The sequence below is a fragment of the Dermacentor silvarum genome, chromosome 4 (genome assembly GCF_013339745.2).
Source record: "Dermacentor silvarum isolate Dsil-2018 chromosome 4, BIME_Dsil_1.4, whole genome shotgun sequence".
NCBI lineage: Eukaryota > Metazoa > Arthropoda > Arachnida > Ixodida > Ixodidae > Dermacentor > Dermacentor silvarum.
In genome coordinates, this window is record NC_051157.2 from 110,022,387 (window position 1) to 110,046,852 (window position 24,466).

The following is a 24,466-nucleotide window of genomic DNA, read 5'->3' on the forward strand; positions in this document are numbered from 1 at the left end:
TTCGCGGGGAATACGGAGCAGAGTACTACCGTTAAGAACACAGCATATACTACTGCGGGGAGTTCACGCCCAGGTCGTATAGCGAGTAGAGACAATCATTTTGGCCTCCTCGTGTTCCTGCTGTCAGATATTACTGCTAGTTTCACTTAAATTGTTTCACCTTGGTGCCGGTTATTGGTAAACTCAAGAAGCGTGACATCAGCCGCGTCATTGTGTTATAACAGATAGAGGCGCCAGCGTACTGTTTGGGTGCTGTGTCATTTCTTTATGGTAGCGTTCGTGGAGTGGCTGAGAGATAACATTTCTGACTGAAATCTGAGTTGCACCGCATGTATCTCGGTAGAGTGCTGCACGGCTTTTTTTTTTTATGTCTCGAAAACCACTTCGGGATAACTTAAGTGGAATTCTGAAAGACTAGGGTCAGTGATAGAACAAAAATGCCTCGCTGCAAAAATAAAACATGATGTGCAATTTAGCAGAACACACAATCTGAGAAAGCATGCAATTCTAAAAATTCCCCCTATCAATGTGTATATCATATCGCTCAAACACCATTTTCTATGGGTGTAGGGGATAAGTTATAGAAACAAGAAAACAACCTTTAAGGTGCACTTTTTTCATTAGTGCGAATGAAAACTAATAAGCTTGCCGACTTGTCCAGCAAACATGCTTGTATTTCGTCGCTTCGAAACGCAAATTCTTTCGGTCTGGATACTTTCTCTAACGCATTATCCCGAGTCTTATAAAAGCACTATTATACGGTCATATCGATTTTGGAACGGCTTAGCCGAAGTTCCTGTCAGCTTTCTTATTCATCTACGTGAATTTATTTTCCTCCCAAAACAGTGCGCTTAAAGAGAAATCGCAAGCATTTGATCAGGAAATAATACCCAAAATAATTTGGATATAACGTCCTGCTTTTCCAGCAATTCTTACGCTACAGATACTTACAGGACATGCACTTACCTAAACCAGTACATAGCATAGTGCCATTGTGTTTGATGTCAAGGGAAAAAGAAGTTATCTTCATAGCTTAGTCAACACGAAACAAGTGAATTCCTGCGAAATGGTACGGCTGCAACCTAATATACAACTCTGTCACACGCGAATAAATAACGAAGTTATTAAGCCACTAACGTTAAATCGAGTTAGCTTGTAGTGTACCTCACTTTAGTTAAAGATTTTCACGATTTCTAGACAGCACATGCCCCTTAGTCATTGTAAGGCACATGCGACCTCGTCACTACAAATCTCGTGCTGAACTCCTCAGTCGCTCAAAAAGTGCTATCGCCATAGAAAATTTTCCTTAGCACTACTTCAAAACGTAGAATTGCCTCATATTCAACGCGTCGGTTGAACACGCGGGCACGGACTCTACCAATTGATTTCAGCCGGCATATCCAGGCCGCATAGAACTTTTTTCATGGCACAATTGGCATCCAAAGTGTTGCTCGCGACTGTAAACGTGCTGCTGTACGAGGCGCTGGACGGTATATCTCTTAGGAGAACGAACCCGTGGGCGAGTCTGCAAGCCTACAGAGTTGCTCGGCACAAAACACGATGACACTAGACACGTCCTGTCATTACCTTGCCTCTTGTTTTCGTTTTTTTTTCGGGCTGCTAGTGACCACACAGTTCAATATCTCTCAAACAGCTATGTGCTGCGAGTCGTTGCCTAGAAACAGAAGGCTTATTCCGTAGTCATATGTGCAACACGTATGAAATAAATCGATTCCACTATACGCATGGCTATACGACGGTGGCGGAAGAATGTCCGAAATTATCCGAGCTTAGATGGCGCAATAAGGCGTATACGCAAGCAATGCGTACCCTCTTGCGTCATCTGTAACACCCAAACAGACAAGCTTCACCGACACGCACCCTTGCGTGGCAAGCTGCCCCGGCTGTATAGAGAACGCATATGTTAGGTGACTTTTGCGCTCGGGAATTCCGGACACGTCGTGGGAGCTCTAGCACAAGCATGCGCATTGAGAATGCGGCGTACATTCCTGTGGTATAGGGTACAAGCGCAGGAACACCGAAATGCAGACGTTGGAAGTGGATCGCCACGTTTCATATGCTGGAGACGGGCGGCCTGTGTGCATTACTCATGCATAGTACCACGCCAAATGGCTGGCTTCAAAGGTGGCGGAAGCTTTCTATACCGCGATCCCTTAATGCGTTCGTTAAATCGACGTGTAGACCTTAGAATTCGGAAGGAAGCGGCGGATATTTGCGGAGAATACTCAAAGTTCCGAGGCGCGTTCGTCCCGAAAGATGCGAATTCCACTGCATATGGTATGTGGGTAAATTTTCTAAGACGCCACCGGAACAGAAAGATCATTGTCCTGCAGACTGAAGTCGCGTTCCCACACGGGATAAATATTGTTACTGGGATGCCTGACTGCCTTCAACACGAAATTTTATGTCAGTGCTAGTCGCTGTCTTGTCTCGCTTTGTCCTCCATTTCCTCTACTCTCTTTCCGCACATATATTCTTCATGGTGCTGTTCCCAGTTCAACCGTAGCAATATTTCCCTAGCTGTCGCTGATGCAAAATTTCTCTCTGTCTCTCGGCAAGTTTCTTAACGAATTATTTCTTTTTTTTTCATGCTATGTTAGTTGATACAGCAATGCTGTTCCCGCCTTTCTTAGGCAGATCTTACTAGTGTCACGCTTTTGGTGGTACGGGCAGATAAACAAAAACTACCGGATGCGTGAGCTTTTTCAGAAATGTATTTGAATCTCCATACAAAATAACATCCTCACTCTATCTGTCTAGGCGCTTATCTTTGTGTTCACTAGCCTTTATGTCCCCTATCCAGCACAGTTATTCGAGGGTATGAGCTTCCAGTGTGATAGAGGAGATAAAGCTGTGCGCTATCCTGGTCGCCTTACACGCAGACCACAGCAACTTCGAGATGGCCACTTCCTTGAATGTCACTAAATTCTCGGTTTTCAGGATTTATTGCGAATTGTCAGCTGTGGCAAAGAAAGCGGTGTCAGTGGTTCAAAGGTCATTCTGGCGGCTTAGTTTATCCAGCAGATGGAGGCCATGGTGATAGAAAATCCTAAAAAGCTAATTATGGCACTTTAGAAGCCGCATCGAATGCTAGGCTCGGCAACCAAGCTTTCTGTGTACGATGTCATTAGGCGCCAGTACTAAGTAAAAGATTTACTTGCTCCCAGGACACCTGCGCGACCCACGAGTGGCCGGCTGTAAACGTCTGTGGCCACGTCGTCATGAATGTGGAGTTCTAGTTCCCAATATAAACCTGATATGCTGATTTGTACGGGTGGCATCACCGAGAGGCTTCTATCGTGGAACCACGGCTGCTGTAGTTACACAATAGTAGCCGCTATAGCTGATATTGTGGAACCACTTCCCAACATCAACGCGTACTATATGATACAAGCATACAGCTCTTTTTGAAGCCGACTTCAGTCAATAATTGAGGCTGAAGATGATTTTATTCAACAGTCCTAGAAATGGGCTGTAAGAGAACCAATCAAAAATTGTTACGAATACTTTAATCGTTGTCTACATTATCGTTCATATTCGTGAAGTCGTCATGCTATTCTGAAGTAGCTCCGGCACCCTGTATGCCATGCCGCGAACCATGCTCTGTTGGGTATTTACGGCGCCACTCATCATTTAAATGAGCCGTATGTGACATTCCATTCGCCTTCGTGCCTTCCCACACAGGTCTCACCATGTGCGACTGCGGTCCGGGCCAGTTCGCGTGCACAAGCTTCGCCGAAGAAGGAACCAACTGCAGCTGCATACCGGCGCGATGGCACTGCGACTCAGATGACGACTGTGGAAACGGCAGCGATGAGCTAGGATGCGGTGAGAGAGACAAAATACTGCTACGGGGTTCATATGCGGCAGCGTTGATGCCACCTCGGCAGCAGCGGCAACAGAGCTAATGTTGTAGCATATTTTGTAAACTAATGTTCTGCCCTTTAACAGCGACAACATTTCTATTGAACGCAGTACGAGTCACCCCGTGTACTGTTTTATGTTGTTTTCCCAATAGCTAGTTTTCTTTTTTATGTAATATTACAAAACAGGCAATAAAAAGAACAACCGTGGCCTAATAGTAAGAGCACCGGGCTGCTGTGTTTGATTATGCCGTCGATAATACGATATATATATAAGCAGGCGACGAAAGCGCCTATCTACCTAGTAAAATACCAAGAAAAGGGCAAGGAACGCTTCGCATTTAAAGAATACCGAACGGTCAAAGTTAATCCGGAGTGCACTGCAAAGGTGCATCTAATTGTGCCAGCACCCCTGCGCGGCGTTCTTCCACGCCAAGGAACGAATTTCAGATTACCACGAAGCACGTGAAAGCTATTCCTCCAAATGTGCGCAGTGCGTTCACCATTCCATAACAGCGCCTTTTTTTCTGTAGGCGGCTTAGTGGCAAAAGGCCAGGAACCGAATTGACCATAAAGTTTTCTTTACGCTCTCTCCGTCTTTCGTAAATCTCCTGGTCAGCCAGCTCGTCTTCTAACGTCATCTCAACTTGCCCTAACTGCGAACTAAGGCCCTTCGGAATGCAATCTGGCCGAAAATCTTCGCGCGGAGGCATATACGCACGCGTTTGTCAAAGTGAAAGGTCGAGGCGACCAAACAGAAACAAAGGCTTATTCTCCGCACACACGTATATAGCAGGAAAAATCAACGCGATAGAGATAGCCGGTTTCCACATAAGCGCCTAGGCCATCAGGTAAGCCCGGCCATGCCCGGCCATTTGCTTCTGGGCGACCGTCTTTCTTGACACCCATTTCAGCCCGCAGTGATTTGTGACTCGTAAAGCAGGTCTCGTAGCACCGACTACACCTAAATCCCTGCCCGGCCGCTTGGGCACCGTCTCGCACTGGTGGCCTTCCTTATAACTGGCCCATAGAAGGCGCACGTTGTTGCTATAGTAACGGATCCTAGCACTGGCTCCGGCCGTTTCGTTGCCAGCCCAATGCGGAGCTTGGTGTCCCGAGATGCATTAATCCCGTAGCACGTATACAAAAAGTTTCAGACCCAGATTAAGGCTCGCTGTAAAAAAAAACGACATGATTGGGCTTCTGCGCAAGCCACATTGTCTGCAATATTCTGCGTTGCACGCCTGTTGCCCCTCGGTCATAAACCACGCTTGATGAATCAGTTCCATATAAAAAGCAATTGCGCTCAATGGCTTCAGTGCACTTGTTCGTTGCTTTGAATTACGCCATTGTCAGAAATAAACTACAGTATGCAAATAAAGAATAGACTTTTCCTAGCAAGGAGAGCAGGCTTTTAAATTGAAAGCCAGAATGTCGTAAGAGCGGACATGGCATTAAGGGGAAGCTTTGTAGGCAAACCTCCCCCATCCCCCGTACTTGGCTGACCGTAGCAGCTGCTGCTGTGTACTGTTGTTGCTATTTTGCAGAATAGCCCTCAATACAGGACAGCACTCAAATAATGAATCGGCTTATATATAACCAATCGGCTTATTCGTGCTAGCCCTGAAGATCAATCGATGGCCGGATCTATTCTGTACCAAATCAAACAGTGAAACAGCAGACGATACATCAATATCCACACTGCAAAAAATATTCACATTCAAGTGCATCATTCCTTTAATAAAGCTAAGCTTTCTGTGCTTTCTCTTCTGAGGTTTTGTGCGTGTGCTCTTTCCGCTTCTTTCAGAGTCAGGTTGTCTGGTCCTGGAGATGATGCAATAGTAAACTAGGTAGAAGAGGTGGGTAGGTTCCTAAATCGTGGGCTAATCTCGAAATGTAATCAGTGGTCGCGGTGATCACGTGGGTCGCGTGGTGGGGATTTGCGCGTCCTGCTGATTTTGCTGCTCAGGCACCTAATCCCTAGGTTGCGATACGTGTTGCGGCCCTGCTGAACAGTTTTATAGCATTTAATTAACCACTTCACGAAAACTACGCTTCAGATAGGTTTCAAATTGTGCATTGTATATGCATATAGATTTCTTGCGTACGCATGTGGTTAATGGCTACGTCTCCTGAAGACTTTCTATAAAGAAACTGCGTCATCACCGGACATTACGGCGCCAATCCTTCCCGCTTCAGGTGAAACAGGTAACCATTTATGACGCAATGGCCTCCTTCACGGGAGATGAATGGTCTTTTACACTTTCTTTATCATTTGCCTTACCTCAGACGCAAAGTGACGGCATCATCTTGGTGGTCCTGTTGAAGTAGGTTCTGGATGCCGGGGTACGCCGGCCTCACAAATGATAACACAGAGGCGGTTCATCATGTCGTTGCATGGCTTGGATTAGCATTGCTTTAAGTAGTACACGCTTTTATTTTATTGCGATAGCAATTATACGGACCCTCAAGGAGAATTCCTGCCATCGCCGTCGCGTCGTTGTCGCCATCGCCGTGAGGTTCCGTATGACGTCAACGGCGATGAAATCCCCGCGCGCCGGACGCTGTATGTGCGAGTGAAAGGGCGCGAGGGAGGTGCTCTTTCAGGGGGCGCGAACGCGCGGCGGAAAACAAACGCGCGTTCTGCGCCATGCTCCCTGAAGGGCTGCATAATTAAGCGTCTCTCTCCTCCTTTACAATCACCATGTATATAGGGCAAACGTGACTTCTTCCTTCGCGCGAAAGGCCATGGGGGGGACGGGAGGGAGGGAGGGGAGGCGACGTTTAGCTGCGGCACCAAGTGCGTATTTATATAAAAAACACCGCATATCCACGGCGTATCTATATAAAAACGTTCCGAGGCGAGAAGGTGGTAACGAATTCCGACGCTGCTCGACGAGTTTCCCGTTCTGATCTCGTCCAAAACCCCCGAGCGGCGCGCCCCCAGAGGCTCTGGCAATAGCCACATACGCCGCGCGCGTTTGGTGCGAACGCGGGCAAAACGGCGACGGTGTCGACAACAGTTCTGCGCATTGCTGGTGCTGCTGCATGTCCAAAGAATTCCGACGCTGCTTGACGAGTTTCCCGTTCTGATCTCGTCGAAAACCTCCGAGCCGCCCCCAGAGGCCCTGGCAATAGTCACCAACGTCGCGCGCGTTCGGTGCGAACGCGGTCAAAACGGCGACGGCGTCGACAACAGTTCTGCGCATTGCTGGTGCTGCTGCATGTCCAAAGAATTCCGACGCTGCTCGACGAGTTTCCCGTTCTGATCTCGTCGAAAACATCCGAGCCGCCCCCAGAGGCCCTGGCAATAGTCACCAACGTCGCGCGCGTTCGATGCGAACGCGGGCAAAACGGCGACGGCGTCGACAACAGTTCTGCGCATTGCTGGTGCTGCTGCATGTCCAAAGAATTCCGACGCTGCTCGACGAGTTTCCCGTTCTGATCTCGTCGAAAACCTCCGAGCCGCCCCCAGAGGCCCTGGCAATAGTCACCAACGTCGCGCGCGTTCGGTGCGAACGCGGGCAAAACGGCGACGGCGTCGACAACAGTTCTGCGCATTGCTGGTGCTGCTGCATGTCCAAAGAATTCCGACGCTGCTCGACGAGTTTCCCGTTCTGATCTCGTCGAAAACATCCGAGCCGCCCCCAGAGGCCCTGGCAATAGTCACCAACGTCGCGCGCGTTCGATGCGAACGCGGGCAAAACGGCGACGGCGTCGACAACAGTTCTGCGCATTGCTGGTGCTGCTGCATGTCCAAAGAATTCCGACGCTGCTCGACGAGTTTCCCGTTCTGATCTCGTCGAAAACCCCCGAGCGGCGCGCCCCCAGAGGCCCTGGCAATAGTCACCAACGTCGCGCGCGTTCGGTGCGAACACGGGCAAAATGGCGACGGTGTCGACAACAGTTCTGCGCATTGCTGGTGCTGCTGCATGTCGAAGTTTATACAGCTGATAAAACTACTATCCTTACTCCGTATAGCTTTCTACTAAGTTGCTGTCGCAATTGATGGATGGATGGAAAAAACTATTATTTATCGAGGGAGGGGAAAAGGGGAATAAGGGAAGTGGTTGGGTGAAAGGGAGCTGGTGGGTGGGTCCATAGTGGTGGGTGGGTCCTTAAGTGGGGCACCAGTGATTCTTGCTACCCTCTGCGCCTGGTCCAAGAGGCCCCTTTGGCTGGGCGAGGAGAATCTCCCACGGCTCCCTCCCAATTGATGCTTCGCCTTTCGGGTGAAACTGCGACATGGCGTTCCTTGGCAGGATCCACCAAAGGATAAGACAGTAGTCAGTTCTCGCCCCTCTTCGCGTAATGGCGCGAGGGAGAATTGTAAGCTATGGAGTTACTGTCTTGGCTTGTATACGGGAACACTATCTCAAACCAGAAACAATGGGAAATGGAAAATGCTATGGGGGATGAGGGAACAATGATAGAAAGCGTAAGGTATTTAGAAGATTTTCGAACATTTTCCTTGAGCAAGTGCTTGAAAGTGTTATACGGCACCTATCCGTACCTCTTCTTAGTATCTTTGGAGAAATGTACCACCGTGTGGCGGTATTGGCGGTACTGTGCGGTAGCAGACGGCAGTACTGCACGATCACACGGTGATACGATAGCATTACGTCCTTCTTCCCACGAGGTAACTGGCGCGCTGAGCTGCTGTCGTTGATATGCTGTGACTCTGGTCGCCGCGTCTTTGACTAGTTCTGGGTTCTGCACTGGTCATTGAGGAAGTGGCACTCCATGCACAGCTGGACTCCCGCGTACGGGTATAGCACGGTTGTAAAGGAAGAGCCACCCATAACTCATAATGGCACATAGTATTACCAATAACCTCCTCCCAAATCATGCTACACGTACTCTTGGATTGAAACCAGGGTTGGTTCTTCACAACTCTTTTTCTCTGCAATATCTGCACAAACTTTAGATAACGAAAGGTAAAATCCAGTTACTGTGGGAAGCATTTTTCTTATTTAAGCAGTCATTCTTTTTTGAAGAATTTTTGAAATATGCAAAATTGAAAAAAATAAATAAACTATAATGTTTAAAGCTTTAACTCGGCAACATGTAATAAAGTGTAACTGCACCTTATAGAACATCTAGCGCGGAAAAAATTGGATTACATACCACTCTCAAATATACCACAAAAATGTGAGTAGGAGTGTTGCAAGGTCGTTGTAAACATTGTAACATAATGCATAAATTAATATGAAAAGCTTGTCCGCTTCAGCTAATACGGGCAATTTAAGTAATGGTAAATTTACCTAATGGTAAACCTACTTCTGGCGGAGTCCCGAAGTTGTAAACCTCGTGCTTTATTTATTTATTTTTTGAAATTTACAATTTTTAATGCATTTTAAAATATTCCAGGCTCATAATCAATAGCATGCCTTCCAGAGTTATCATTTATCTTTCTCTCTCAAATGCAACAAATTTCTTTGCTTTTGGTCCAACGCTTGTCTCATGAAAGCCTTTCTAGCCTTTTAAATGTATTCGAATACCGGCATAGCAGTTTTAGCCGGGATAAAGCTTCCTCCTAAACGCAATTTGTTTCAAAACTTTGACGTCCATTGTTTAAATATTATTTTCATGCGTTCCATGAAGTACGCAGTAGGTTTACCCAATCTACCTGGTGAACGAAGCGAGAAATGTGGCGTATATTTGGAAAATATAATTAGCAGGTTATGGACGGTGCGGAGGCGCAATTCAACCTAAGTGTATCAATTACGGCCACCGAAGGAAAATGCGTGTGCAAGCCCTTCGGAGCGTTGTAAACGTGTTGTAGAAACAGCCGCACAATTACCACTAGCATCAAACGTCGTAAAAATGGAAAGAACGTTATGGCCAAAATGCTTGCGACAAAACAAAAGAGTCTAGATGAATGTCAGCATTTCTAAAGGTTGCTTTAACTAGAGCCCTTAAGCGTTATACGCCCGCTATCGGCAATATTTCCCAGTGCTCCAAGAGATTTCTACGTCACCTCAACTTTAAAATTAATAATATTGGAAAATGTGGTAATGTAATGTGTGGCGAAAGTTGAATTGTTATGATAACTAATAATATGATCTGTATTATCAGCTTTACCGCTAAAAAGTGAATTAGCGTTTTCTCCCTATACATTCGCGCAATAGCGCAAGAGACATTTGTAAGCTATAATTATTGTCTAGGCTTGTATACTAGAACGCAATTGCCCAAGCCAACAACAATGTGAAATGGAAAATCTTATGGGTATGAGTGAGCAATATTTAAAAGCGTTTAATAGCACTGTTTTAAGAACACTGTCAAGATGAGGACTACAAATCAAGGTATCGCTATATTTCAGCCACCGATACAAAATTTCGCAATAATGGTGAAGTACGACTATAATGGCTTATATGTATTCAAAGCTAAATGTGGGAGCGGAGAATGGTGTTTCCCTAAAACCTTCCCAAGCAACTATTTCAAGTTATATGCGGACAGCGTTTCAAACAAGTCAGTCATATGTGAGCAACATTTTATAGTGTGTGGTTTAGTTACATTCAACTATAATTCATAATGCAGCTGCTCAAAAGACTGCAGCTTCTCTGAAAATTTGACTGTTATTGTACAAGGTCGCGGAAGCCTTCTGTCTTTTATCTTTTCAATTTGAGCTCCAACAAAATACAAAATGTACAAAGAAAAGCGCTGCGCATATGCTAGCAACCACCGAATCACACAACACATCTGTTGACTAAACTTAACGCAGACCTATCATTTTGTATTAGAAATAATAATAATAATTGTGTCGCTTATCAAGGAATCTTGTGAAGTAATTTCCCGCTACAACCCGTGACGCACTCCCGCCCCGTATGAGCCAACTATTTTTCGCGTATCTGAAGGCGCGAAACCTCGACGCATTCCGGCTGGCTTGCGTACCCTGTCACATATTGGATATCTTCCTGTCGCCTCAATGGACGACAACCGTTTGGTATAGAATGCTTGCTTGGCTAAGGAACTTCGCTGTTCAAGCTCTCCCGTGACATCTATGTTGCCTTTATCCTAGCCGTGGGTGGCCTACACTCTTGGCCACAAGCGCAAAATTGCGCTTCTACTGTCGAACACTCTATCTTGCGGGCTCACTCTATAACAATCTATTCACCTCCTGCCATTTCCTGCAGATGCCGGAGCAGTTCCGCTAGGGTAAAGTAGCCAGCTTGAGCGATAAATGCCGCCCAGCTAAGCTCAGCTCTGACACCCACGATGCCGCGCAGGTATTGGATGAAGCTGCCTTCATTCGTTTTATGTACTGCAGTAGGTTCTGGCGCTCTATTCTTGCTCGCGAAGCGTGAACACGAAAGAAAACAAAAACGTATGCTCAGAGACGTCGTGTTTATGCACATTACCACCGCGCTTTGAACGCCTCAAGAAACCAGTGGAGGCGTCTTTAGGTTCCTTAGTCGAATAAGTTAAAACCGCAAACAAAGACGGGACAACAAGAAACGCAGACCCGTGTTCGTTTGTGCTTTTAGCTTATTGGACTATGGAACACCAACTAGACCAAACTACCACCCTTCCTTTCTTGTACCACGTCTCGCGAAAAAAAAAAAAGAAATTAATCCCCTAGGAAGGCCTACCACTTTATTGCTTGTGCTTTGAGAACTATATTTGGTTGCCGCGTGAATTTGCGATCGTAAGTGACGTTGACAGGACAATACGGCTTAGAAAGTTTCCTGTTGAATGGAGATCTAGAGCGTTGGCATCGGAACAAATAAGCATTCATAGAGCTCGCTGTACGGCAATAGGACATGACGGGCTCCGTATTTCAGACGAAAGATACGGGAGCTAAGGAAGGCATAAAAAGAACAATAAGCTGGAAAAAGAAAAAAAGAAGAGAAAGAGCCGCAACAAAAGAATAAGAAATGGAATTGCCTCGATCACGCAATCCTCTCTTCGGCTAAGGGCTGTTCACTATTCAGAGCCGCTACTGCGACGAGTTAGTCGGCTCTCGTAAATTATGCGCGTTTCGCAAATGTGATTAGCGCTGCCCCTATGCCAAGAAAAATAAGAAGTTTCAGAATCAGATCAAAGGGCACTTGCAATTTAAGCACATTCTGCAGTTTCCATACGCGCAAAAGAACAAGTGCACTGCGCAGTTACCCGTATAAGCTGCGTTCAATGTCGCTGTCCGTGTTTTATAGATATTTCTTTCTTTTTCCTATGACGCGGGTGCTCTTTGAGAGCGGAACCTTGTTAGATGTGCTCGCTGAAGTCGGCAACATCAGGAGAGACAGTGTAGAGGGTTGCAACGCGCTCAAGGAATGTTGGAGCGGCAGCAAGGCGGGTAGATGAAAGAACGGCTCGGACTCAATTTGCCTGATCTCTGCACTGCTTCTGCACTGTTCTTGTTGTACGTTTTTTTTTTTTTTTCGTTTACGTCCTTCGAGCTTTGCTTCGTCTGACAGTATCACAGGTTCAATATTCTAGCTTGAAGAAATCATGCCGTGACTCAGGTTACATTCTTTTACGCAACCTTCGGCAGCCAAAGTAGCCTATCTGAGATTATAGTATAAAGCAGTCTCCTCCAGTTGCGTGCTAGTAGCACAAACCTGCAGACGTTTCAGCTACTTATCTGAGTACATGATTAAGTGTGTCATGGAGGCAGGCTATTTCCAGTCTCAAAAGCCATTTTTGATCTTCCAATAGTTTTACGCGTGTGTCACTCTTTCAATGCTTTCTCTGACCACCCACTCTGACCACCCACGTCCTTTACATTGTCAATTTACATCCTTCTGAGACATAATTTTTACCCAAGAGGTCTCTATGACAATATTCCCTTTTCTTTAACAAACGACGGTGCACCTTAACATTTTTCTTTGTATTCTGCCACATTTTCCTGAAGTTTCTTACTGTAATCTAGGGTTAGAGGAAAACTCGTCTTGCCGGGGATGATCATGGCACATTTGAGTAAACATTTATTCTTGTATTACTCAACTATGCCATGGTCATCCCCTACAAGATAGGTGGTGATGGTGGGGGTGCTGATGTTGAAGCCGGCGGGGTTAGCCCGGCATACATAGCCGGCAACTGCTCCGTTTGATCCTCCTATGAGTTGAGGTCACGGGTGTGTGACCAGGTGTTGATGAGCCCCGTGTGAGTTTTCATCAAACCCCAGATCTCATTTAACTTCGCCAGGCATACGACTAACAATTCACCAGGATTCGTCTAAACCTTTATCTCTGTGTCGTTGTCCGTTATTACTCGAAAATGTCGAAGATTATTACTTGTAGTGCAGATGCGTGTCTCAGTTTGAAACCTCAACTAAGCATAACATGTTTGCTGCCTGCAAGCTCGAGCACACAGAAAGGAGTGAGTGAGTGAGTGAGAGTGAGTGAGTGAGTGAGTGAGTGAGTGAGTGAGTGAGTGAGTGAGTGAGTGAGTGAGTGAGTGAGTGAGTGAGTGAGTGAGTGAGTGAGTGAGTGAGTGAGTGAGTGAGTGAGTGAGTGAGTGAGTGAGTGCAGGAAGCCACGTGTGCAACACGAACAGAGTGGATGAGACGAACGCTTTGCTTACAACTGAAGTTCATTCGTATAAAATGATACACACTGCATATATACCACCGCGCCTAACGCCATGCATTGTACTGACGTAGGCCATACTTAATTATTCCTTGTGTAGTCATTGTTTTCTGCACTTCTTTATGCCGTGACTGATCTGGCCACAGATGAGCTGGCCACTGCAATTTGTAATTCGCCGCCGGCTTTGGCGGCTCACGTTTATCAACGAGTACATCGCTTACAACGCAGGCCATAGTCTTCACGCCACTGCCGGTGGCGTGTCTTGTTGCGTCAAATTGACTGTTAGGCTGAGCATCACTAAACCAGCAATCTTCATTTCACAGATGACCGGGATGATGGAAGAATTTTATTTTATTTCCCTCCCTTTGGGCCCTTCGTAGAGAGAGAAAAAAGGTAAAGGAAAGACAGGGAGGTTAACCAGAGATTATCTCTGGTTGGCTACCCTGTGCCGGGGGAGGGGTAAAGGGATTCGACAGGAGAGAAAGAAAAAGAAGTATAAAAAGGGGGGGAAAGGAAAGAAAAGAAAATCGCACACACACACACACACACACACACACACACACACACACACACAACAGAAATGTTTCTGTGGGCATTGTCACGCAGTCTGTGAAGGCGTTCTAGTGTTGCACAGTGTCAACGTCCCATCCTACGTCACACAGTGTAGAGTCACAATTTGACGCAGCAGTGCCTTCAGGGCGGCTCGCGCTTTTGTTCGTGAAGGCCAGTTTCTAAGGATGTTGATTTGCGTTATTGGGCGTTTGTCCAGTTGATCTATCGTGGCTCAGAGAGCTGCTCTCTGTGGGTTAAAACGAGGGCACTCACAAACAAGGTGTGCGATTGTTTCGTTGCACCGGAAGAGCGTTCTAATCACAGTTGGTCAGATAGGCCGGTGGCTCGCAAGAAGCGCAGAAGCGCCTGCACGGCCTTCTTCTGTGACGTTAAGTCCAGTCTGTGGTGGAGAATGTTTTTCTTCCGACAGAGGCTGGTTGTCCAATTGGTTGAACGCGTTGGTAAGAGAATGTCCTTGCGCACTGTACTGCGGGCAGTCGCACAAAATATGTACAATTGATTCTTCATTGCCGCAGTGGTCACAGGCTGCGCTGTTGGCCATTCCTATGCGGAACGCATAGGCGTTGGAAAACGCAACGCCCAACCATAATCTCCACAACAGAGTTGCGTCTCCTCGGCGAAGCCTTGATGGTACTCGAAAAGGCTTAGGGTTGGGTCCAGAGAGTATAAGCGAGCATGCATGAAGTGCGATTCATTCCATTGTGACCTTGTGCGTTGGCGAGCAAGCACGCGGAGCTTCCGTGCAGCGTCGGTCCTAGAAAGCGGTATGGGTCGTATGTCATCTTCTTTATCAGCTGTGCGGGCAGCTTGATCGGCCCGTTCATTGCCGATAATTCCACAGTGACTTGGAAGCCACTGAAAAGTTATTTCTTGCCCTATCTCAGTCAGATTGTGTATTGCCTCGGAAATCTCAAAGACCAGCTGCTCGTGTGGACCGCGGCGTAAAGGTGATAGTAGAGACTGCGGAGCCGCCTTTGATTGGGAAAAAATTTTCCATTTCTGTATCACTTGATCACTAATAAATTCCAGCGCGGCACAAAGCGCTGCGAGCTCTGCTGCCGTCGATGTTGTGACGTGAAACGCCTTGAATTTAATAGTTGTGCCCATCGTTGGTATCACAATGGCCGCGGTAGAGCTGTTCGGCAGGACGGATCCGTCGGTGTATATATGGGCAGAGTCTTGGTACTTCTCGTACAACAGAAGTAAGGTGAGCTGTTTAAGGGCTGGTGATGACAGCTCTCCTTTTTTCTGGATGCCAGGTATTGTCAGGTTGATATTTGGCTGGGTAAGGCACCACGGAGGAATCGAAGGTCTTGCGGCAAGAGTGAAGCAAGTTGGTAATGATTCACCATGCGTGGCTATTGTTTGGCAGAAAGATGTACGTTGTCTGTCCGCTGGTAGAGATGCCAGGTGGTGGTGGGGAGTCCGGGCAAGATGTCGTATATGTGTCCTTAAGGCTTCAACCTCAATGTGAGTCTTAGCGAGGTGGTCTCCAGCAATTGCTATAGTCGCCACTGTTGCACTCCGAGGCAGGCCTAGGCAACTGCGGAGCGCTTGCGCTTGAACACTTTGTATGGTGCGCAGACTCATTTTGCTTACGTTAGTTAAGGTTGGCAAGCTGTACCGCAGGAAGCCAAGAAACAGCACATTGTATAGTTGCAGCATAGCACTTGTGGACATTCCCCATGTCTTTCCAGTGAAGAACCTAAACTGGTGACAGATGCCTGTTAAACGCTTCTTCATGTATGAATCATGAGGGCTCCATGACATGTCTCTGTCAATTCTAACGTCTAGAAACTTGTAAGATCGAATGTATGGTATTCTTTGGCCATTTATCAATACGCTGTAGTTCGCCATTTCTCAGACGATATTTCCAGACCTCGATTCCGGAGGGAAATAGCAGTCTGAGATGTGGCTTTCTGCATCCTCGCTCGCAGTTGTAGGCGTGTTACTGCGGACGTCCAAACGCAGATGTCATCTGCATACATTGATAGCTGAACTGTGCTTGGCAGGTGCTCAAGGAGAGAAAGGAAAGTCAGATTGAACAGCACAGGGCTGAGTACACCGCCCTGGGGGACGCCGTGGTAGCTGTAATGTAGAGAGGTGTGGCCGTCCTCAGTGTTCACGAAAAAAGGATCGCATGGAGAGGTAGTCGCGTATCGATCGAAAGTGCCACTCGTTGTGTGCCACTGGCTTTGTGCCGCTCTTCAATGAACCTCTTTGATGCCAACTTGGGTATGTGTCACTGGGCATGTGCCCCTCTGTATGTGCTCCAGGGTCCACTGGGTATGCAGGGCTGGGTATGTGCCACTTTTCAATCAACCCCTTTGACGCCAACTTAGGTCGCTGGGCATCACGATAACACCAAACACCTACGTAGTGATATCTGCATGATGGAAATCATTACGTAGATGTCAATTCAAGTGGACCTTGTTTAAACTTTTCATCATCGTTGTATATAGAGCTGCTGACTGCATACCACTGTCCTTACGACACGTGCAATCGCATCGAAAGCTAAACATATAATGTTCATTCGCGCGTGAAGATACTGGGTGCGTGATTCGCCGAGCGAATCACTGCTGTTTGACTCACGCTTTGCAACATTTGTCTTCATTTGCAGCGCCCATCTGTCAACCGGAAGAGGCCATGTGCCTAAACGGCCGCTGCATACCCAAGCCGCAATGGTGCGATGGTAGCAAGGAATGCACCGATGGCAGCGATGAGGCCGACTGCGGTGAGTTCAAAATTTAATCCTTGGGTTTTGCATGCCAATAGCACTATCTCATTATGAAGCATGCCGTATTGCGGGACTCCGGAATAATTATTCACCACCTGGGGCTTCTTTAACATGGACCAAAATTCACGAGAGTTGTTGCATTCTTCTCTCCAATAGTTATTTTCAATTCTTTACTGCCAAAATAAGAACGCACAAGCTCTTCAGTCAAGCCCAGTTAAATACTGTCTTCTTACTGGGCTACGTATTGCCCGAAGCTATGTGACGGCTCGCTAGCTGAGGTTCGCGGCCTCCGTCTAGGGTCGTGGACCATAACTGTTCGTTCAAGGATGTGTTTTTGTCGTATCACATGTCCTGACGAGATCTCCTCAGACTATTAACAGTTTCACATAAGTAATTTCAACATATTTGGTCGAAATTGTGTGGAATTATACTTATTGTATAATTATCTTACTCCTTATAAGTAGGCTACTTATACGAAAATTACTTTCCTAGTTTTCCTTTCTTTTTTAAGCCATCAATTGGCACAATACTTTTTACTACGCCAGAAAGTTCTTGCATAATATGTCAGTGCTAATAAAAACTCCGATATTATTTATTTTTGTTGAGAAGCTCGCAAATTCAGGGACGCGGTTATTCCAGGTGTAGGAAACCCTGGCGATGATTATCAGAACACTGACTGTTCGAATTGTTTGTATGAGCTGCCATGTCTATACAAGTGGCGATGTTGACACAAACAGTGGCCACTTGTTTCCTTTTTCCAACACAGCTCCACGCAACTGCACCCATGATGAATTTGAATGTGATAACGGGCGCTGCATTCCCAAGTCCTGGCACTGTGACGGTTACGATGACTGTGGCGACACCACGGACGAGATCTGCCGTGAGTATACTGCTTGCTTCATGCTATTTGTGGAAACACTGAATACGTTGTATCGCAAGGCCAGCCTGCGCGTCACGCCTTTAAGTTCTATGCCAAGAAAGTGTGTCATTTAGAAACACCAAAAACTCCTGTAACAAACCCAGATAATTTAGTTACTTTGAGATATAGCGCAAATAAGACCACATACAAACGAAGAAGACACGACAGCGTGGACGAGCGCTCGTCCGCGTTTGTCGTGTCTTCTTCGTGTGTATGTACGAGTTGTGTATGCGTTCTTATTTGCATTATATCTGAAAGTAACTATGTTAGACCAACTAGCCCAACAGACGGTCTTTCTGACAGATAATTTAGTTAAGCAATAACAGACAGGTTGGCCCGATGAGAAACCGGTCTGTTATTCTGCTCAGAGGGATGGGGGAAAAAGAAAACGAGTCTCCTAAAATGCGACGATGAGAACAGGCATTATAGGACGCCTGTATGAAAAAATTAGGGTCCTGAGAACCCGCTCAAATATTTGAATTTAGACCTCTCTAGTTCAAAAATTGCAGGAGCATATAACTTTCGGCCGAAGGTCCAGTGACATATCTTCAGTAAATGCGTTGTGCTATATTAGTCCAAATGAAGAGGCCAAAGCCTCCCGACAACGGCCGCATTTGGGGCAAATATGTGATGCATTTTCCCGGGCACTTCATACAAACCATGGTTTGATGAGCCTGACCATCAGATACGACACATATGTTGACGCCGCCTATAGGTGACACCTTATCCTAAGTAATGCAGCAGGGTCGCGTGGCAATGATATAGCACCAAGGACCACTTGGTGGTGGCCACATGGCATCAGAATTCTCAGATACGTAAAGAAAAGATGGGTGTGACAATTTTTGCGTTGTTCTTAATGACTTGCGGTTGTGCTTAGCGCAGCACTGAATATAGGCTAGCTGCAGTTAGTTTTAAAACTGTGGGGTCAGGGTCAGGGTCAGAGCCAGCATACGACGGCAAGCCCTATGGCAAGTCGCTGTCGTCTTCCTTGAATAAACCGATAGATACACTAATAGAAAGTGTCCCCACAAGAAAGAGGCAAGACGCGAATAGAAAGAAAAAGCAGGGAGGCTAAACTCTTTGCCACTGTCATGTGGCGCCTTATGGTGGCGGATCAGAAAGCTCAAGCATGCTTCCTTTTACGCCAACATTGTAGGCATGGTTTTCTCATGTGTGAGCCATCGTTTTTCGAAAGTTTATCGCTCGTATTTGTAGGCACTAATCGTGTGCGTTATAGAAACAGTGGTTTGAATAGCGGGAGGTTCTTTCTGCTGAGCGCTATTTGACAACTGATTAGCAAGGGGGTGTGCCACATCACTGATGTCGCGTTTACGAGAATACAGCAAAAGCACACCACGTCATAGTTTGAGTGCATGCAATCTGGGACGACGCACCGCATACGGCATTAGTACAACACATACGGCGGCATTTGGTGACTGCAGGAGGTGGAAACCTGCTCTCACATAGCGCTGCAGTAACAGTTACAGAAAGTTAAGGCACCTTCGGCTATTTTACGTAAATGGCTGGTGCATCGTACTTGCATGTAGAGGGGAGTCACTTCTGCTAGGAGCAAAGATACTCCTGAGTGTTCCGCTATGTCTTACGATCTCTTGACATCGGCAATTGTTCCACGCAATCACAGGCAAGGCATTATTGTCGGTGGTTCATATAATAATATGCCAATAGGAGCTACATGAATATGCAAAAATTGGAACCACAGCGATATTCAAACCTTGGCGTAGCTGTTTGCAATAAAGGTTTAAGGACCACTTGGCCTCTTCAACAATCTGATTCAAACTGAGAATAGTTGGTATTTATGGGTCATCTGGTTTATGAATCGTATAACGCAAGGGTTTTGGCACTGCATCGGGAACTATCACCATCGTTACGGTGAGAATTATGTGAGCATAAAAAAGGAGAAATCCAGTGCGTTGCGCTAATTTAAACTATGAAAGTCATCGTAACGAAAGGGAATGAAAGCTTAACAGCTCAATAACGGTGTGACCACTAGCCTTGTTGGATAAGCACCTATAAGGAGAACTCTCAAAGAAACATTCAGTTTCACCAACCTAAGTATGACAAACACTTTCTCCCTGCTTAAATGCCAACATAAGTTACTACCCGAGCTCAGTTGCAGAATCCACACATGGGTTTCACGCTCGTAATTCGTGTGGCTTTGAAAACATTACCATAAATTGTCACTACCGTTGTTGGCCGTCTTGCTCGAACCAATATTTAAACATTCGTATGCAAAACTCTGCCTGAATACCGTGAAAATAATTTTCTTCCTCAGGTCTCTATAAAAAGCGTTATATTGTCACGAGCAATGGCAAAGACAAAGACGTTGTAGTGGGGCTGGGTCAGAGGCTCTCTTGTCGGACTGAAAACCTGCTGGAACCTGTGCGCTCTGCGCAGTCTTGACTAGGCAAGCGCTAGCCGTTCACGGTTAATTAAATACTCTCCGTAACATCTTTTTGGTGGAGGTTGCGGGCTCTATTCCACCCGGCCCTGGATCTTCGGAGCGGACGCCACGTTTCTCCCGCCTCCATGGCCGAAGACAGTACGCAGTCATCGCAGCCCGCGCCTGCGGCGCCGCCGACCGTGGTCCTTTCGCAGCCCCTCGACCCCGGCACGTTTTGCGGCACGGACAACAAAGACGTCGACGATTGGCTCCTCTTGTACGAGCGCGTCACCAAGCACCACAGGTGGGATGAGACTCTAATGCTTGCCAACGTCATTTTCTACCTACGGGGCACGGCTCGGGTGTGGTTTAACACGCATGAAGAAGAACTTACAAGTTGGGACCTATGCAAGGAGAAGATGCGTGCACTGTTTGGTCGATCGGCCGCGCGCCAAATGACATCCCGGCACGAGCTGGCGGCCAGAGCTCAGACGTCCACGGAGTCGTACGTCGCCTACATTCAAGACGTACTAGCCTTGTGCCGTACCATTGACAAAGACATGCCAGAGACGGACAAGGTTGGCCACGTGTTGAAAGGCATAGCTGACGATGCCTTCAACATCCTCATGTGTAAGAACTGCACCACGGTTGACTCCATTATCACTGAATGCCGGCGGTTTGAACAAGCCAAAAGCAGGCGGATTACTCAGCGTTTTAATAGACTCCCGAATACAGCTGCGACATCCTCGTGCGATGATCCCGTGACGCCCCCTCCGTTCTCGCCGCCTAACAACTTGGCCAGGATTGTTCGCCAGGAGCTCGAAGCCATGGCTCCAGCCGCTTATCAGGCACCTGCTCACGACCATTTGGCGACAATCTCTCTCATTCAGGCCGTCGTACGTCAGGAGGTAGCCAATATGGGCGTCGTATTTCCACAAGCGCCTAGTTACGCCCCTCCGCCCATGTGCGCGTCCGGTCCTCCCACTGAACACCACAACGCCCCAATTGTTGCTGCTGCCGCTTCCGCTCCCCGGTTTACACCCCGCTACCGCAACCCTTCTGAGTGGAGGACGCCTGACGATCGACCAATCTGTTTTTCTTACTCTCGCGTCGGCCACATTTCACGCCACTGCCGCAATCGTCGGAATTACCGACCAAGTTTCCCCGGTGACCGCCGCCAAGATCGTGGCCCGTACAGCCCATCTTTTCTTGACGACCAACTCCCGGCCCGTGATCCTCACCGTCTTTCTTCGCGCTCAGAATTGACCTACGCCAATATTGCCGCACAAGGACACTGGTTCAGCCGATCGCCGTCACCTCAGAGTCGCCAGTCGCGCTCCCCTCAACGCCGTCGCTCTCCTTCTCCGGCTTCCTCTGGACACCACCCGGGAAACTAGCCAGTGCAGCTCCGGGAGGTGAGGCTGCATTGACGACAAGGACCGCAAAACCTCTATCGACCCCCTACTTCAAGACGAAATTTGCTCGGTGTTCTCGTCGACGGCGTGCCCGTTACTGCTCTCATCGATACTGGCGCCCACATATCTGTTATGAGTTCTACGCTCCGACGCCGCCTACGCAAAGTGCTGACACCTGCCGTCTCTCCTACTGTACGAGTAGCTGACGGCACCCGAACACCTGTTCTTGGCATGTGCACTGCCCGCGTTGCTGTTGCCGGCCACCACACTTCAGTTCTCTTCGCCGTTCTCGACGCTTGCCCACATGATGTCATTCTTGGCATTGACTTCTTGAGCGCCCACTCTGCCCTCATCGATTGTTCTTCTGGCATTTTGCGACTCGAACTGCCATTGTGTCCTGATGACACCGCATCAAGTAACGCTCGCCTACGTTCCCAGGAGTTTCTACGACTACCCGCGCAGGCTGCTACCTACGTCCTTATGTCACCGTTTCCCCCAGTCCCTGATGGTGAATATGTGGTCGCTCCCCTCACAGATCTGATCCTTTCGCGCAACATCGCACTTCCCCATACCGTAGTGCTTATTGCCAACAACAAAACGTTGCTTCCAGTCCTCAACTTTTCTACTTCGGCCCATGTTCTTCCTCAAGGAATTTCACTAGCCGAACTGTCACCTTTGGAAGAATGTATTGTTTCTGCATTCGCTGCTGACGCTGAGACCGCGACGCAACCTGCCATACCGGCGCCAACCCAGGCACTTCTGGACAAAATGATATCCCCCGACCTCTTACCGTCCCAAAGTGAAGCACTCTGTGGTGTCCTATTTTCGTACCTTGACGTATTTGATGTTGAGAACACTCCATTAGGCTGTACACAAGTCGTGGCCCACCGCATCGACACTGGAGACGCTAGCCCCCTTCACAAGCACCCTTACCGAGTATCTCTCTGAGCGCGAAGTCATCCAAAAGGAGGTAGAGAAAATGCTTGATAAAGATGTTATAGAGCCTTCCTCTAGCCCTTGGGCATCCCCTGTAGTGCTTGTGAAAAAGAAGGACAACAGCTGGCGGTTCTGCGTCGATTATCGCCATCTCAATCGGGTAACGAAGAAGGATGTGTATCCTCTCCCACGAATTGACTGATGCGCTCGACTGCCTCCATGGTGCCAAATATTTCTCGTCGCTAGATCTCCGCTCGGGATACTGGCAAATTGCCGTCGATGACCGCGACCGCGAGAAGACCGCATTCATCACACCCGACGGCCTCTACCAATTTAAGGTTATGCCTTTTGGGTTGTGTAATGCTCCTGCAACTTTTGAACGCATGATGGACACTCTTCTACGCGGTCTGAAATGGTCGACCTGTCTTTGTTATCTGGACGACGTCATCGTTTTCTCGCCCAGCTTTGACAGCCACCTCCCTCGTCTGTCGGCCATTCTCGACATCTTTCGCCGGGCTGGCCTCCAGCTCAATTCGTCTAAGTGTACCTTTGGGCGCCGCCAGATCAAATTACTTGGACACTTAGTCGACGCTACTGGTGTCCAACCAGACCCTGACAAGGTCCGTGCCGTCCGCGAGTTCCCAGTTCCACTGGTCCACTCAAGAAGTACGCAGCTTTCTTGGGCTCTGCTCCTACTTTCGCCGCTTTGTTCTCAACTTCGCGGACATTGCTCGACCCCTCATGGACCTACTCAAGAAGGATGCGGCCTTTTCTTGGGGCGCGGACCAAGCGTCTTCCTTTGCGTCGTTGATTTCTGCCCTCACTACACCACCTGTGCTGGCTCATTTTGACCCGGCTGCTAGAACAGAACTTCGCACTGACGCAAGCGGCCATGGCATTGGTGCTATCCTCGCCCAAACACAGAACGGAGCCAACCGTGTGATAGCGTATGCTAGTCGTCTTCTGTCACAGTCGGAGAAGAATTACACAATCACTGAGCGGGAGTGCTTAGCTCTCGTCTGGGCTGTCGCGAAATTCCGTCCGTACCTATATGGACGGCCGTTCGTGGTCATAACAGATCATCATGCGCTCTGCTGGCTTTCAACACTCAAAGACCCCACAGGGAGGCTCGGCCGTTGGGCATTACGATTACAGGAGTACACGTTCTCGGTAGTGTACAAATCTGGCAAGTTACACAATGACGCCGATTGCCTCTCCCGCCATCCCGTTGAACCATCCGACTCCACTGAAACGGACCCCGACACCTATGTCTTGGCGATAACAGACTTCACCAATGTGGCCGACGAACAACGTCGAGATCCATCTTTGCTCTCTCTTATTGACCGTCTGCAATCCGGCACCCTCGACCCTTCCCTCAACATGTTCTTGCTTCAGGATAACGTTCTTTACCGCCGCAACATGCACCCCGACGGCGCAGAACTCCTGCTCGTTGTCCCGCATCATCTGCGCAGGGATGTCCTCATCCAGTTTCATGACGCCCCCACTTCCGGGCACTTAGGCGTCTCCAGAACTTATGATCGCATACGACGACGCTTTTTCTGGAAGGGCCTTTATCGGTCCGTTCGCCGCTACGTAACATCTTGTGACCTGTGTCAGCGTCGGAAGAAACCTGCGACTCTACCCGCTGGTCTCCTTCAGCCAATTGACGTTCCAGCCGAGCCATTTCATCGAGTGGGCCTGGACTTGCTGGGTCCCTTTCCAATTTCCACGAAAGGCAACAAATGGATTGCAGTCGCTACGGATTATACCACTCGATTTGCAATTACTCGAGCGTTGCCAACCAGCTGCGCCACAGACGTAGCCGACTTCCTACTGTACGACGTCATCCTCCAACATGGTGCTCCACGTCACCTACTCACAGATCGCGGTCGCTGCTTCCTGTCTCGTGTGGTTGACGATCTACTTCGATCATGTGCTACTCATCACAACTTCACGACCTCATATCACCCTCAAACTAATGGACTCACCGAACGCTTAAACCGTACACTGACCGACATGCTTTCCATGTACGTTTCCGATGACCACCATGATTGGGACGTTGCGCTCC

General features: G+C 47.9%; 1 protein-coding gene across 1 annotated transcript in view; it reads left to right on the forward strand.

The window, feature by feature from the left end:
- Positions 1-24,466, forward strand: part of LOC119448829 (low-density lipoprotein receptor-related protein 4-like) — a 192,902-nt gene that overhangs the window by 85,245 nt on the left and 83,191 nt on the right. The window contains 3 exon segments of the mRNA XM_049665923.1: positions 3,706-3,849; positions 16,611-16,724; positions 17,494-17,607. Coding sequence (XP_049521880.1) covers positions 3,706-3,849; positions 16,611-16,724; positions 17,494-17,607 — 372 coding nt within the window.